The sequence below is a fragment of the Leuciscus leuciscus genome (assembly GCF_965113295.1).
Source record: "Leuciscus leuciscus genome assembly, chromosome: 10".
NCBI classification, from domain to species: domain Eukaryota; kingdom Metazoa; phylum Chordata; class Actinopteri; order Cypriniformes; family Leuciscidae; genus Leuciscus; species Leuciscus leuciscus.
Genome location: NC_138734.1, coordinates 36,050,474 through 36,063,894, shown reverse-complemented (window position 1 = coordinate 36,063,894; position 13,421 = coordinate 36,050,474). Strand labels below are relative to the sequence as shown.

Here is a 13,421-nt window from a genome sequence, read left to right as displayed (position 1 = left end):
TTTCAAGGAACATTATTGTTATGAATGTTTAAAACAGTTGTGCTGCTTAATTTTCCTGTGAAAAACACGTTTTGATTTTGGATTATTTGATGAATAGAAAATGCAAAAGAGCAGCATTTATTTGAAATAGAAATCTTTTGTAACAATGTAAGTCTTTATTGTCACTTTTCATCATCTTTGCCGAGTAAAAACATTAATTTAATTAAAAAAAACGTACTGACTTCAAACTTTTGAATGGTGGTGTAACCTATAGTAGCCTAATAATAATTTTTCTTTACAAACTTTCATCATTTTAGAGCGTCCATCTTTTTTTTTTTTTATAAATAGCGCAAAACAATCAGTTATTTGATTGATCTGATTAAACCTTTAGGTGTAACTAAGAATGATTTTATGTCATTTGAAATAAATTGAAGCGTTGCACACAGTAGGCTCATTGTAATTTCAATTTAAAACACTTTATACAATCTTCTCCTTGTTATGACAGTGCCCCTCAGGCAGCATAAGGATTTCAAAATGACCATTTAGCAGTTGGTTTTCTGCTTAAGCTTTGTGTCTAATAATAGAAATTTAATCAAAAATCTGCTTCAAAGGAGAGCACCTGCGGGTACGTTTGCAGGGCCCGCACTAATTACACTGAAAAGGCTCCACCTTTGGGGCTTCCAGACCAATTTCTGCAGAAATAATTACTTAACCCGATGCTGCTCCCTGGGTCACATGCATTGGCGGACATTGGTGTTTTAGTTAATGAGGAACTGCTTCTGCAATGATCAGTCAACGCTCAAGGCAAAAGTCTGTCAGCTGGAACGACTGTGAGGTGCTGGCGGGTTAAAGCAGCTAACATGAAGGTCACTACAGGTTGGAAAATACACTATTAAATACACCATCTCAGTCAATACTACAATTACAATACAATTTCTCCATATTAGTTGTATCTCAAACAAATATTTACAAGCCATTGTACGAAGTTTAAAGTTTTGCCATTATTGTAATCTGAAGACTGATCGCTGTAAAACATTACCAAAATTAGGCCTACCTAATCAAATGAAATAACCGAATAACAAAATAAAATAACCAAATAATAAAATGAAACAATCAAATCAAATAAGCTGACAACATTGCCAGTGAAATTCATCATTTATTGTTTCTCATGTATGACAGGACTCTCAAACCATGCATTTGTCCTTGAGAACCTGTGTCAAGGATATCTGACTAAAGATCTGAGTCATTACATGTTCTGATGATGTTTACAAGTCCCAGTACAAACTAAAGGCCCTGCGGCAACAATTAAGAATTAATGACCGTTACAAAAGCTCCAGAATATGTTCTCAAAACTAATCACACATCCATAAGTGGTTCCTTCCGGCTCAGGTATAATATAACCCTTCGAATCAAGCCTTGGCTTTACTCAGACATCTGTTGTTTCACTTGTGCCGGAGGTACCGCAGGCCGATGAAGGGATGAACCTCACAGCCGCCAGAAGCCCGTTCTCGGTCTCCTCACTAAACAATGGAGATGACCGAAAACTCAGTTTGGGGGGATGTAGCAGTTTTGATAGTGACAGCGTGGCATCCCGCAGCTCTGGCGTCTTTTCTGGATATGACACATTGGATACACCGCCGAGTTATGACTTCTATAGTAACACTGAGGTTTTTGGGAGAGCAAAGAAGTCAAGACCATCTCTCTTTCAGCTTCACACCAACCCTCAGGTAGGAACAAACCTTTTTCCCTTAGAAATCGCTCATATAACCGCACTGATAAACCAATGCTGAATGATGTCTGTTCCTCTAGATGAAAGTGAAATGTTGATAATCTTCATTAGGAATCAATAGGATAAAGTTTTTTCTAAATAAATACAAATAAATAAATCTTCAATCCAGGAATCCACAAAGAAATAGTCATGTTTTCCACTATTTTCTCTTAGGATGACCCGTCTCCACCTCCTCTATATGAGGAGTCGAGTGTGGACAAACAGAGCCTGGATGAAGATGAACCCACAGAACCTCCACCAGAACCGGCTCGCTTTGGATGGGCTCAGGGAGTCATGGTATAAGAACATTAAAGATTACTTTAAAAAGAAACATTTACTTTTTAAAACCGCACCAGAACATGCTTCTTGGTGTATAAACAATAATAAAAACATTGACACCAAAACGTATTGGGGGCCAAACTTGAAAATGCAAGAATTTTAAAACTTTTATTACAACTAACTTTATTTTTATTGAAAAAATATGAACTCAGCTCTCCTAAAGTTTACACTATAAACATGTTCCACTAATATATGACAATCAAAAAGTGGCCAAACACTCTTAAATTTGGAAAAATATATGTCTTGTTTTAAAATTTTAAACCTACAAATCCTGTTTTGTAAAATTTTAGCTTGAAAATATTTTTTTGTGCTCACACATGCATGCATGCATACATACATACACTGTAAAAAATATATATGATCAATAAGTTATGACATGTTTTTACCCATCAAAATACTGTTTTTACGTTTTTTTTATAAGTTATACTAGATTCAAGTCGTTTTAAGTTTATGTAATTTAAGTTGAAATGACTTAAACATCCAAGTTGATTGTACTTAAAAATTTAAAGCAGCAACTTTTTGTTACAGTGTACAAACATTTATATTAATATAACATTTGAATCATTTTTGTTATATTGCAAAAGTGTTCATACATTTTTAAGTGTTTAAACTGTGTCTTTTTTTCTGCCTATGGGTAAAATACTCCAAACATCTGAATAAAGTCAAACAGAAAGCATTTCTACATTGTGTTATCTAAATGGATCCCATTGAAGCTTCACTGTTTCTTGAACTCTCTGTAGATCCGCTGTATGCTGAATATCTGGGGTGTTATTCTGTACCTGAGGCTTCCCTGGATCACAGCGCAGGCAGGGATTGGTATGTCAATCTATGTTTTTATGTTTTTATCCCTTCATTTTTATGTGTGTGTTTTACCGCTAAATTCCCACCTGATGTTTTGTGAACCTGAGGGCTGTTACAGATCTCTGTGACTGTGTGTTTTAACAATGCATAATATGCACATATTCCCCTTCACTTTAAAGGTCTTACTTGGGTTATAATCTTGCTCTCCTCTTCTATAACGGGCATCACTGGCTTGTCCACATCAGCCATTGCTACTAATGGCAAGGTTAAAGGAGGTAAAAACAATGCATTACATGTATGTGCTGAGTAAAATTGACTAACATGATTAATTACTTGTCTTTAAGCCATTATCAGACTTCTTTCCAGGATGCAATATTGCCTAGTCATGCTATTTAATAACTATCAGATATCAGCATTGATATCTTTTTATTCTTTGTAATTCTTTCCCCAGGTGGAACATATTTTCTGATCTCTCGTAGTTTGGGTCCAGAACTTGGGGGCTCGATTGGGCTTATATTTGCTTTCGCTAATGCGGTGGCTGTAGCAATGCACACAGTGGGTTTTGCTGAAACGGTACAGGCACTCATGCAGGTGGGTGAAATGGACCAGTATACACAGAATTCACTGAATATGAAATAAAAAATAGAACTACAACTATTTTTTTTTTTTATATATATATATATATATATATTTTTAATATAATTTACTGGTTATCTGGCTACCTAGTTTGGGAGGCGCACGTTCATGTAGGCTAATCCAACCAATCAGCGTGAGAAGAGGCCTCTGTAGACCTTATTCAGAGCAGCGCCATGAAAGGTATGACGAGGGATCGATTTACCGTGTTTTCAATGGCATCCGCTGTAAAAAAGCTGTAACGACGAGAGTGAAGAGGAGGAGAAACATCATCCTGACAAAACTGGAGAAAAAACTGAAAGTATTTCTTTAAAGCTCCTAGATCACTTAGCTATAATTTTCCACAACGCATATGCGGTGTCTTGAGTTTTATGTCTACTGAAGTTTCTTGTAATTATATTTTTTGCAATGTTTCGTCAGCAGTTTAATCCAAAAACACATTAAATAACAATACAACCCACTGAAGAGATGTGTGTCTATCCCACGGTCTATCCCTCACAGCTCGCTTTCATTCCCGTTGAAAAAAACAAAGATGGCGCTGCTGTGAATAAGGTCTATAGGCCTATAGCCGTCCCTCACCTCTTTCCATATCTGAGTACGTGTGAGCTCTGAATTGTGTTCAATGGACATTTGCGGGTTTAAAACAACATGAGGGGTAGTAAACTATTTTCTTTCTATTCTTTTTCTTTTTTTTGGCTACACTGTCTCAATAAAGTCGGCGTGAATCAGACGTTTCGACAGACTTTTCTTCCATATTATGATGTAGGCTTTATCATTCTCCATTGATTGGACCATTTGCTATCGCCGAAATCTCGTGTGAGTGACAGGTTGTCCTGCTCTTGCTCCGAAATTAAAATGTCATCTGAAAAGAGAAGTGGTTTGCAAGAGGGAGGGGATCAAAGATTTCAATCAAAGAATATGAGGGCACATGAATTAAAAAATAATAATGATGTGCACACATAAATCATTTATAATCAATAGGCTACTACTGCAATAGGCTATTTCATAAAAAAAAGAATTGTCCATTTTGATTTCATGGTGACTATTTCGAGACATAATAATAATAATTCATTACATTTATATAGTGCTTTTCTCTGCACTCAAAGTGCTTTTACATAGAAGGGGGGAATCTACTTAACCACCACCAATATCTTTTTTCTGATGCCCATTAGGACACTGGGGTTAGCATGGTAGACCGACTTAATGATATCCGTATCATTGGAGTGATTACTGTCACCTGCCTTCTGGCCATCTCAATGGCTGGAATGGAATGGGAGTCCAAGGTTTGTTTCACAAGCAAAGCGATTTTAAGCAATTTTGTCTGGTGTAAGTAAGTTCAGCTCCTAATAGTTTACACTGGTTTCGTTAATCTCCCAGGCCCAGGTCTTGTTCTTCTTCGTCATCATGATCTCCTTTGCCAGTTACATTGTGGGAACCATCATGCCAGCCACTCCAGAGAAGCAAGCCAGAGGATTTTTCAGCTACCGAGGTCAGAGAGCAATGCAGTCAATATGTTCCAAAAATATGCTAAAAACAACACTCCAGTGCTAGTCAGATTACACTACCATATGTCCCCATGAAGTGTCTCAATTTGTGCCCAATAGCTGATATTTTTGCGGAAAACTTTGTGCCCGGCTGGCGCGGACCGGAGGGCAGTTTCTTTGGCATGTTCTCCATCTTCTTCCCCTCAGCTACAGGCATCCTTGCGGGCGCTAATATCTCTGGAGATCTGAAGGCAAGTTGAGTTCCCAGTCACAGTAATGTTTCCTCCAATAAAGCATTTCAGAAAGCATATTTATGTGCGGGAAATCAAGCCTCTAAAAGCTTTCTGTTTATTGTTCTCACACACAAAACCTCCTGTAGGATCCAAATATTGCTATACCCCGTGGTACAATGCTGGCTATTTTTTGGACCACCATCTCTTATCTCATTATCTCAGCTACTATTGGTGAGTATCAGAAGTATTAAAGTAAAAATATATTTTTTTTTAATTCACAGTAATGTTTAGAACCAACTGAAACCCCACGTAGTCCAGATGACCTTAAAGTCACGATGAAACGGAAGTAGCGACAAAGTTTTTCTTCTGTACTTTTTATATTTATTCCCTATTGTGTATTCAAATGTAACGGATTATTGTAAAATACAAAGGGACTTCTAGTTGGTGGATCAATTTGATTTTGATCCAATTATGACATATTCATTAAAAATTATGAGGACAAAAATACAAAATAACAAAATAAACATCTACATGGATGATTCACTCATAAGATCTTTAACACGCATTTAGGAAATACTAATAATTTTAATTTCATGCCTGCTTTAAGTAAGGCAAGTAATTTTGTCAGTTTTCTAAATATACTGTACATTTTCGAAATTGAATAATTATGTGACTCTACAAAAGTGTTGGAAGTGATATGAGCGTATTTGACGTAAATTACAAGCTGCCAGCACACCCTCCTTAATTTAGCATCCTCTGGATTCATCAACATTAGAGCAAAATTTTGTGAGATATCAGTTACTGTGCACATTAATATGCCAATTGTATGTAGTTATATGCCAGTAAGGCCCATTGTATTATCCAGTCACACTTACAGCTGTGTTATTTCCCTGTTGTTGTGCTCTTTAAATGCATTTCAGGCTCCTGTGTAATTCGTGATGCTACTGGTGATATAAATGACACCATATCATCTTTGTCTGGGGAGTGTTTGGGAATTGGCTGCAACTATGGCTGGGACTTCAGTGACTGTATCAACAATAAGACCTGCCCTTTTGGACTCAGCAATAATTACCAGGTGACCATCATGTCTAAATGGTCATTGAGTAGTTATGTCAATGTGTCACTGAAAATATGAAAACATGTTTAACATGTTTAAACATGTTTTCAGGCCCCCAAAACGCATTGTTCTGGCCCCCTAAACATGAAATCTTCCCATATATCAGCTCGAAAATAACCCTTTGGTGGTCATCGGTCATTTTAGATTTACATTTTTTATATTTAAATGTATGAAACTTGGTGACTTTTCTGGCACTTGCTAATACACACAAATTATAGACATGATCAGAAAAGGCTTTTTGTAATAGTCACATTTTGAACTGGAAATGCAACCATACTGTATATTGCTATATAGATATTTAATGTACGTTTACATGACAACGATGTACTTAAAACGGAAACGTTTTTCCTTTGCATCTTTCACGTACAGACGACAATGTTGTCAACATGATCCCTGTTCACTAGCATCCACAAAAACGATTAAAAACGCTGTATTATGGTGCCAGGCCAGTAGTTGGCGATGTCACTTTGTAAAGAAACACTACGCACCTATAGACTGAACACGTAATGCGTATGCGCATGACATCACTGTTTTCACAAATTTGTATTTTTGTAGTTTACACAAAGATGATAATGGTATAGTTTTCAAAAATATGCACTTTGAATCCAGTTTTCAAAAGTTTGCGTTTTCAGGCCCCCAAAATGCAGTTGTCGTGTAAATGAACGGCCAAAACGCATTAAAAGTTTTCCGTTTTTAGTTGGAAAAAGATGTAGCGTAAACGGCCCCTTAAATACATTTGCTCGATTTTTAACTTAATGTATTAATAAAGAAAAATATCAAATATTTTTTTCTAATATTTGTATTATTTTATATAGAAGTAAATGGTGCATAATTTGAAGGTGAATATATCTCAAAGTATTAAATAATAAATGATATTGAAACAAAATTTAGTACAATTATTACATTTAAAAATATATATTTTATGACCTCTAAGTGAGGAATAGCAGAGGTTAACAGAAGTAATATGTTGTTCTGTCATATATCACTTCAGACTATGAGCCTGGTGTCTGCAGTTGCTCCTCTGATCAGTGCTGGCATTTTTGGAGCCACTCTTTCCTCAGCCCTGGCCTGTCTGGTGTCCGCTCCTAAGGTTTTCCAGGTAACGAATGAGCCCCTGAACATCTTTATTCCTCCATTATAGAGTGCAAAACAATCTTCAGTGTTATTTACTAATTCAAACACTCCTTTAACATAACTCTCATCCATTCCCCTTTCTGATTCCTTCCATCCCTTGTCCCCCTATAGTGCCTTTGCAAGGACAACCTCTATCCAGGCATTGGATTTTTCGGGAAGGGTTATGGGAAGAATAATGAACCACTCAGAAGCTATCTGCTAGCCTACATCATTGCTATATGCTTCATTCTTATTGGTAAACCACCAAACATCAAAATTTGACCATGCAATTGTTGGATGCTCTCAAATAAAAGTGCTTATTTTTTATGATAGAAATTTCCTTCTGACAAACAAATGTTCTAATATTTCAGCTGAGTTGAACACCATTGCTCCCATCATCTCCAACTTTTTCCTCTGCTCCTACGCCCTCATCAACTTCAGCTGCTTCCATGCATCCATCACTAACTCTCCAGGTGAGCACTTAAACCCATACATCAAGCCATGATGGGTTAAGCTAACAGTTTATGATGCAATATTTGCTTATTTAATGGTGGTTTGCTATTTGGATTAATGGTGCATGCTGTAACCACCACAGGGCTCTTTCTTTAGATAATGACAAATGCAAACAAAGGCACTCAAAAAATGCTGCATGCAACTGTAAATTCACACGTCTCAGAATGGCTATATTCCGCTCACTGAAGCATTTCTCATTTTTCTTGTGTGTGAGCAGGCTGGCGTCCAACTTTTCGATTTTATAGCAAGTGGTTGTCGTTGCTCGGAGCAGTAGTGTCTGTGATCATCATGTTTCTTCTAACCTGGTGGGCTGCTCTCATAGCCATCGGCATAATCATCTTCCTGCTGGGTTATGTGCTGTATAAGAAACCCGGTAAGACACCTACACTCTTAATAGAGTCTTTGTCAGAAATAATTAGTCTTATGAAGCTCATATTATTCCATCGAGCATTTCAACTTATCCCAAATACGTATAATATTGCCAAGCTTTCATTATGTGCTTAGTGCATGACTGTTTTTGTGTTTTTACATTTCAGATGTCAACTGGGGTTCATCAATGCAAGCCAGCTCATATAACATGGCACTGTCTCAATGTGTAGGTCTTAACCAAGTGGAAGACCATATTAAGAATTACAGGTAAATAACACCCTGTTAATGTTGTTATTTGACTTTTCCTTTGGTCTTTTGCTCACTTGAAAATGTTCCATTTGTGTTTTTCAACTCTTTTTACTTTCTCAATTTTCCTCATTTCTTCCTGTGTCCTACTTTTTTCCATCTGTTCTTTTTCTCAGGCCGCAGTGTTTGGTCCTCACTGGGCCTCCCTGTACACGTCCTTCCCTAGTGGATTTCATCAGCACCTTCACCAAGAACCAGAGCCTTATGATATGTGCAAATGTCATTACAGTAAGTTAACGCATAGAAACATTAAACAGGGTTGTGAAAAGCGGGGGTGGTCTACACAACAAATGTTTAATACATTTTTTTTCAAAATGTCCTTTTCCAAAGAAATAAATAAATCATTGAGGATTCTCACAGTCAAAGAAAAGCCTATGAATATCAGGAGGTATAACTAAAATATAAATATTGAAATATATAAATATGGAAATATAAATGTCATATTAACCCCTTACTTGACAGTCCCATTTTTGGGGCATAGACCCCAAAATTATATTTCCACTGTAAATTGTTATATGCTGGTTGCATAAACAAAGCCCTTATGTTAAGACTGTGTCTTAAGTACTAGCGTTGAGTCAAGGGGCAATCAGTCTTAGTTCTAGTATCAAACTTAACCAATCTATGTTTTTATGTAACTGACTTGAAACAGTTATGAACAGTCTTAAAGAAAAAAAATGTGATGACTAAGTTGTAAGACTAGTCTGCAACCGGCCCCAGGGGAATACTTTTGGACTTAAGTTGGGTCTCTTTTTAAAGGAGGCACTTGGACTATTGTAGATTATTGTAGGAGTGATTTTGAATTTTTTTCATAAATATATTTTACAAAACATGTTTTACTTTAAAACTGCAAGAAAATTAAAGCCATTAAAGTTGTGTTCCAAATTTGAAGTTGATATCTCAAAAAATGAGCTTTCAGTGAAATTTTGTCTGGGCGCAGTACTAAACTTACATACTATTTATAAAGTAGACATTTGTCAGTATTTGGTTTGAATTCAACCTCTAATAAACACATAAAAGACATGCTGATAGAAAACAGATGTGTGTTATAGCTCACAGACGCATTACAAATGAAGAATCTTTATATTTATGACATTTTCAGACCCTTTCAGTAATAATGAACCACTGGAAAACTCTATAAGTTCAAAAGATGTGGGAACCCTGCTGTAATATAATTCTCATAATAATAGATAGAATAAATTTGGAACCATTTTTCATCTTGGTTGTTTCTTGGAAACATAGATTGCATATTTTCTCTTTTCCATAGACTTCCAAATCTGTTTATCTCTCACTGAAACTTTGTGTTAAACAGTTTTTGTCCCTGCACAACACATCGTCGCAATACATCAATTTTTAAAAGTTCTTTGCAACTCTGAACACTCTTTCATCTTTTCTCCTGAGCACATATTCTGTGTTTGACTGACTGTGTGTTATTGACAGGGGGAACCCTCGCCTGGCCCTGTGGACTCAGCCAAAAGCATTCCTCATATAAGCTGGCTAAACAAGCGGCGCATAAAGTCCTTCTACCACACTGTAGTGGCTGATGACCTTCGTGTCGGCGTACAGATGCTGCTGCAGGTCACCTATGTCCAACAATGCACTACGCTTCATGTTCTAACCTCAAAATAAACATCATTTATTTAATTTTTTTTAGAGTCCGATGAAGGTATACCGGCAAAATGTAATGTCTGTTTATGGTGGTTCTATTCCAGAGTACGGGTTTGGGTCGGATGAGGCCCAATGTCCTAGTGATGGGATTTAAGAAGAACTGGCGTAAAGCTCAACCAAGCAAAATTGACAACTATATTGGAATTTTGCAGTATGTATATCACATAGTTTAATATTCCCTCAGTGTTAAATTCTGATGAAGAATTCAAGGCATGTGACAGTTCCATGTGATTTTAGCGATGCATTTGACCTGCAATATGGTGTATGTGTTCTTCGGATGAAGGACGGTCTTGACATAAGTCGAACGATGCAAGCACATGGTATGGACTCTTTCAAAACTCCCTTTCTAACAATTTCTACAGTTTATGTGCAGTGACGTCATTTTTCACTTTAGTCAATCTAGGGTTCGAGACATCTACTGAACAAGGACTTGACACAAGGAGCTCAACTACTACTACAACACCCACAATTGATACATCACGTGTGTATCCAGACTCTTAAATATTGAATCTATTCAAGGCTGTTGGACTCTTTTCCAAAACATGTTATCTCCTGTGTTTCAGTGGACCCTGAGGCACTAATGGCCATGTCCCAGCCCGCCAGTGTGTTTCAGACTAGACAGGGAAAGAAGACCATTGATGTGTATTGGCTCTCTGATGATGGGGGTGAGTTGATATTCAAATAATGAGTTATTTTTTAAAGATTTTGCAGTGGAAAAACATGGTTTAACAATTCATTGTGTTGTCAGGTCTGACACTATTACTGCCGTACCTCCTTTCCCGTAAGAAACGCTGGGGCAGATGCAAAGTGAGGTTGTTTGTTGGAGGTGAAGCTCAAAATATCGATGAGCAGAAAAAAGAGTATGCATAACCTTTATTGTAATATTATTTGTGGTAACACTTCATAATACAAAGTCCATGCCACACATATTACATGATATAAATATATTTTACCGTTCAAAGGTTTGGGGTTGGAGTTAATGATTTTGAAACAATTCTCTTATGCTCACCAAGACTGCATTACATTTAAACCTAAAAATATAGTCAAATATTATTACAATGTAAGATGGCTCTTTTCTATTTAAATTTATTTTAAAATGTAATTTATGCCTGTTATGGCAAAGCTGAATTTTCAGCACCATTACTCCAGACTTCAGTGTCACATGATCCTTCAAAAAATCATTCTAATATGCCGATTTGGTCCTATAATTTTGGTTTTATGATATTATCACAGTTTTTTTGTGGAAACCAAGATGCATTTTTCTAGGATTCTTTGATGAACGAAAAGTAAAAAAACAACAAAAAAAACAACAGCATTTATTTAATTGAAATTTGTAACAATATAAATGTTTTACTGTCAATTTTGATCAATTTAATGCATCCTTGAAAAATATTCTATTTCTTTAAAAAAATTTACTTCCCCAAACTTTTGAATGGTAAAGTGTGTGTAATATATATATATATGTGTGTGTGTGTGTGTGTGTGTGTGTGAGAGTGTTTTATTTTTTAATGATATATTGATGTCTTATATTATTAAACATAAAACTAATATTTAATCACATGATGCATACAATATATTAGTAATATATTTATTCATACATATCTGTAAAACTATATATCTTTGAAAAAAAATGTATTTAATAATTCTAACAACATTTATTTAATTGCTCCTATGAATGTCAAAGTCCGTTAAGACGAGCTTGCGTTTGTATTTTGTCAGGCTCAAAGCTTTGATCAGCAGGTTCCGTCTGGGTTTCCAAGATATTCAAGTTCTTCCTGACATCAATGGAAAACCACAGTCTGAGAGGTACTGTCTCATTTATTCTATTCAACTTTCTGCACTGACCTCTTAAATTAATGGACCGTATATTCCTATTTAAAAAAATATATTTCTGTCCTTAAATTATTGAAACAGCATTAGAAGATTTGAAGATATCATAGCTCCGTATAGAGTAAGTTCAGTCCAAAAGGATGGTCAAGAAGCCGACGAGACAACAAAGGAATTCTCCTGGATGGTGTCTGATGAGGAATTCGAAACGTTCAAAGCGAAGGTAATTTAGGTCAAATGATGGAGTTAGGATACAAAGCCTTTAAAAAAGTTGGTTGCCTACTTTCTTGCATGCTCTGGATAAACATGTTTGTCCTGTGTTTGTGTAGTCTCTTCGACAGATCCGCCTGAATGAAGTTATTCAAGATTACTCTAGAGATGCTGCATTGATCATTGTGTAAGTGCTACAGTATACAGGATGTTGTGCCATGATGTCATTTAGATTACATTTAAACAAAACCGTGATCAACCATTTTAAGCTATGTGACTTTCTGAAATCACCTGTAATTTTTCTATATTTTGTTGTTTGGCAGAACTATGCCCGTGGGGCGAAGAGGGGCATGTCCTAGTCCCCTTTACATGGCTTGGCTAGAGATCGTGTCACGTGACCTTCGACCCCCAGTTCTTCTTGTCCGAGGCAATCAGGAGAATGTGCTGACGCTCTACTGCCAGTGAACGCCACCTTTTCGTGACAGAACTGTTCACACGTGTACATCAGATGAAAAGAAACTCAACTTGTTAATGACATGTTCAAATTATGACATATTTACATAGGCCTACTTTCATTTGGTTTCATATGTCTTGTGGTTAATAGGGTGTTTGTCTTAATTTGTTTAACTTTTTAATTCTCGATTCAGAATATATTTTATTTGTTTTTGCTGCTTTAGTTACGTTATGCACTTTCTCCAGAAGTTATAATTCAAACAAAAGACTGTATTCAAAGAATTTCCTCTCAAATTATGTCTGTAATTAGCCTATTTTACAATAATATTTGTTGATTCTGATTATTTTAATTCAGCAATTGAACAATTTGCATATGTATATCTGAATGTTTAATAAATTACTAATGTATGAAATTATTATTCTTTTTTTTTATGGCATTTAGGTAAACTTAAAAAAAAATATCAAAATCAACTCAATTTAATTAAAATTAACCTATTTACAACATTGATTTTAAGGGGAGACAGTAATTTTATGTTTAAACTATAGCTACTTTTCAAATTAAGTTTTATGTTTTAAATTTTATGTTGATAACAGTTCATCTCAAATAAATC

At 35.9% G+C, this 13,421-nt stretch overlaps 1 protein-coding gene and 1 long non-coding RNA gene across 2 annotated transcripts; both read left to right on the top strand.

The window, feature by feature from the left end:
- Positions 1 to 1,382: 1,382 nt before the first annotated feature.
- slc12a3 (solute carrier family 12 member 3) lies at positions 1,383 to 13,226 on the top strand. Its single transcript, XM_082182103.1, has 26 exons — positions 1,383 to 1,706; positions 1,922 to 2,044; positions 2,827 to 2,902; positions 3,067 to 3,162; positions 3,339 to 3,478; positions 4,693 to 4,803; positions 4,898 to 5,009; positions 5,125 to 5,255; positions 5,384 to 5,468; positions 6,158 to 6,312; positions 7,346 to 7,453; positions 7,600 to 7,723; positions 7,839 to 7,940; positions 8,198 to 8,353; positions 8,517 to 8,616; positions 8,772 to 8,883; positions 10,093 to 10,230; positions 10,365 to 10,471; positions 10,558 to 10,640; positions 10,715 to 10,801; positions 10,884 to 10,985; positions 11,069 to 11,180; positions 12,040 to 12,126; positions 12,235 to 12,370; positions 12,477 to 12,544; positions 12,681 to 13,226. The coding sequence occupies exons 1-26, from the start codon at positions 1,458 to 1,460 to the stop codon at positions 12,820 to 12,822; spliced, it is 3,042 nt and encodes a 1,013-aa protein (XP_082038229.1). The 5' UTR covers positions 1,383 to 1,457; the 3' UTR covers positions 12,823 to 13,226.
- On the top strand, positions 8,878 to 9,618 carry LOC309507751. The gene is made up of 2 exons (XR_014209234.1): positions 8,878 to 9,014; positions 9,218 to 9,618. It is a non-coding gene; the product is annotated as an uncharacterized lncRNA (long non-coding RNA).
- Positions 13,227 to 13,421: the final 195 nt, after the last annotated feature.

Excerpts from the sequence above, each read along its gene's own strand:
- slc12a3 (XM_082182103.1), top strand. The coding sequence starts at position 1,458 with ATGAACCTCACAGCCGCCAGAAGCCCGTTCTCGGTCTCCTCACTAAAC. Across the intron at positions 6,313-7,345 it reads GACTCAGCAATAATTACCAG|ACTATGAGCCTGGTGTCTGC; the intron begins GTGACCATCATG and ends ATATCACTTCAG. Across the intron at positions 10,231-10,364 it reads GCGTACAGATGCTGCTGCAG|AGTACGGGTTTGGGTCGGAT; the intron begins GTCACCTATGTC and ends GTTCTATTCCAG.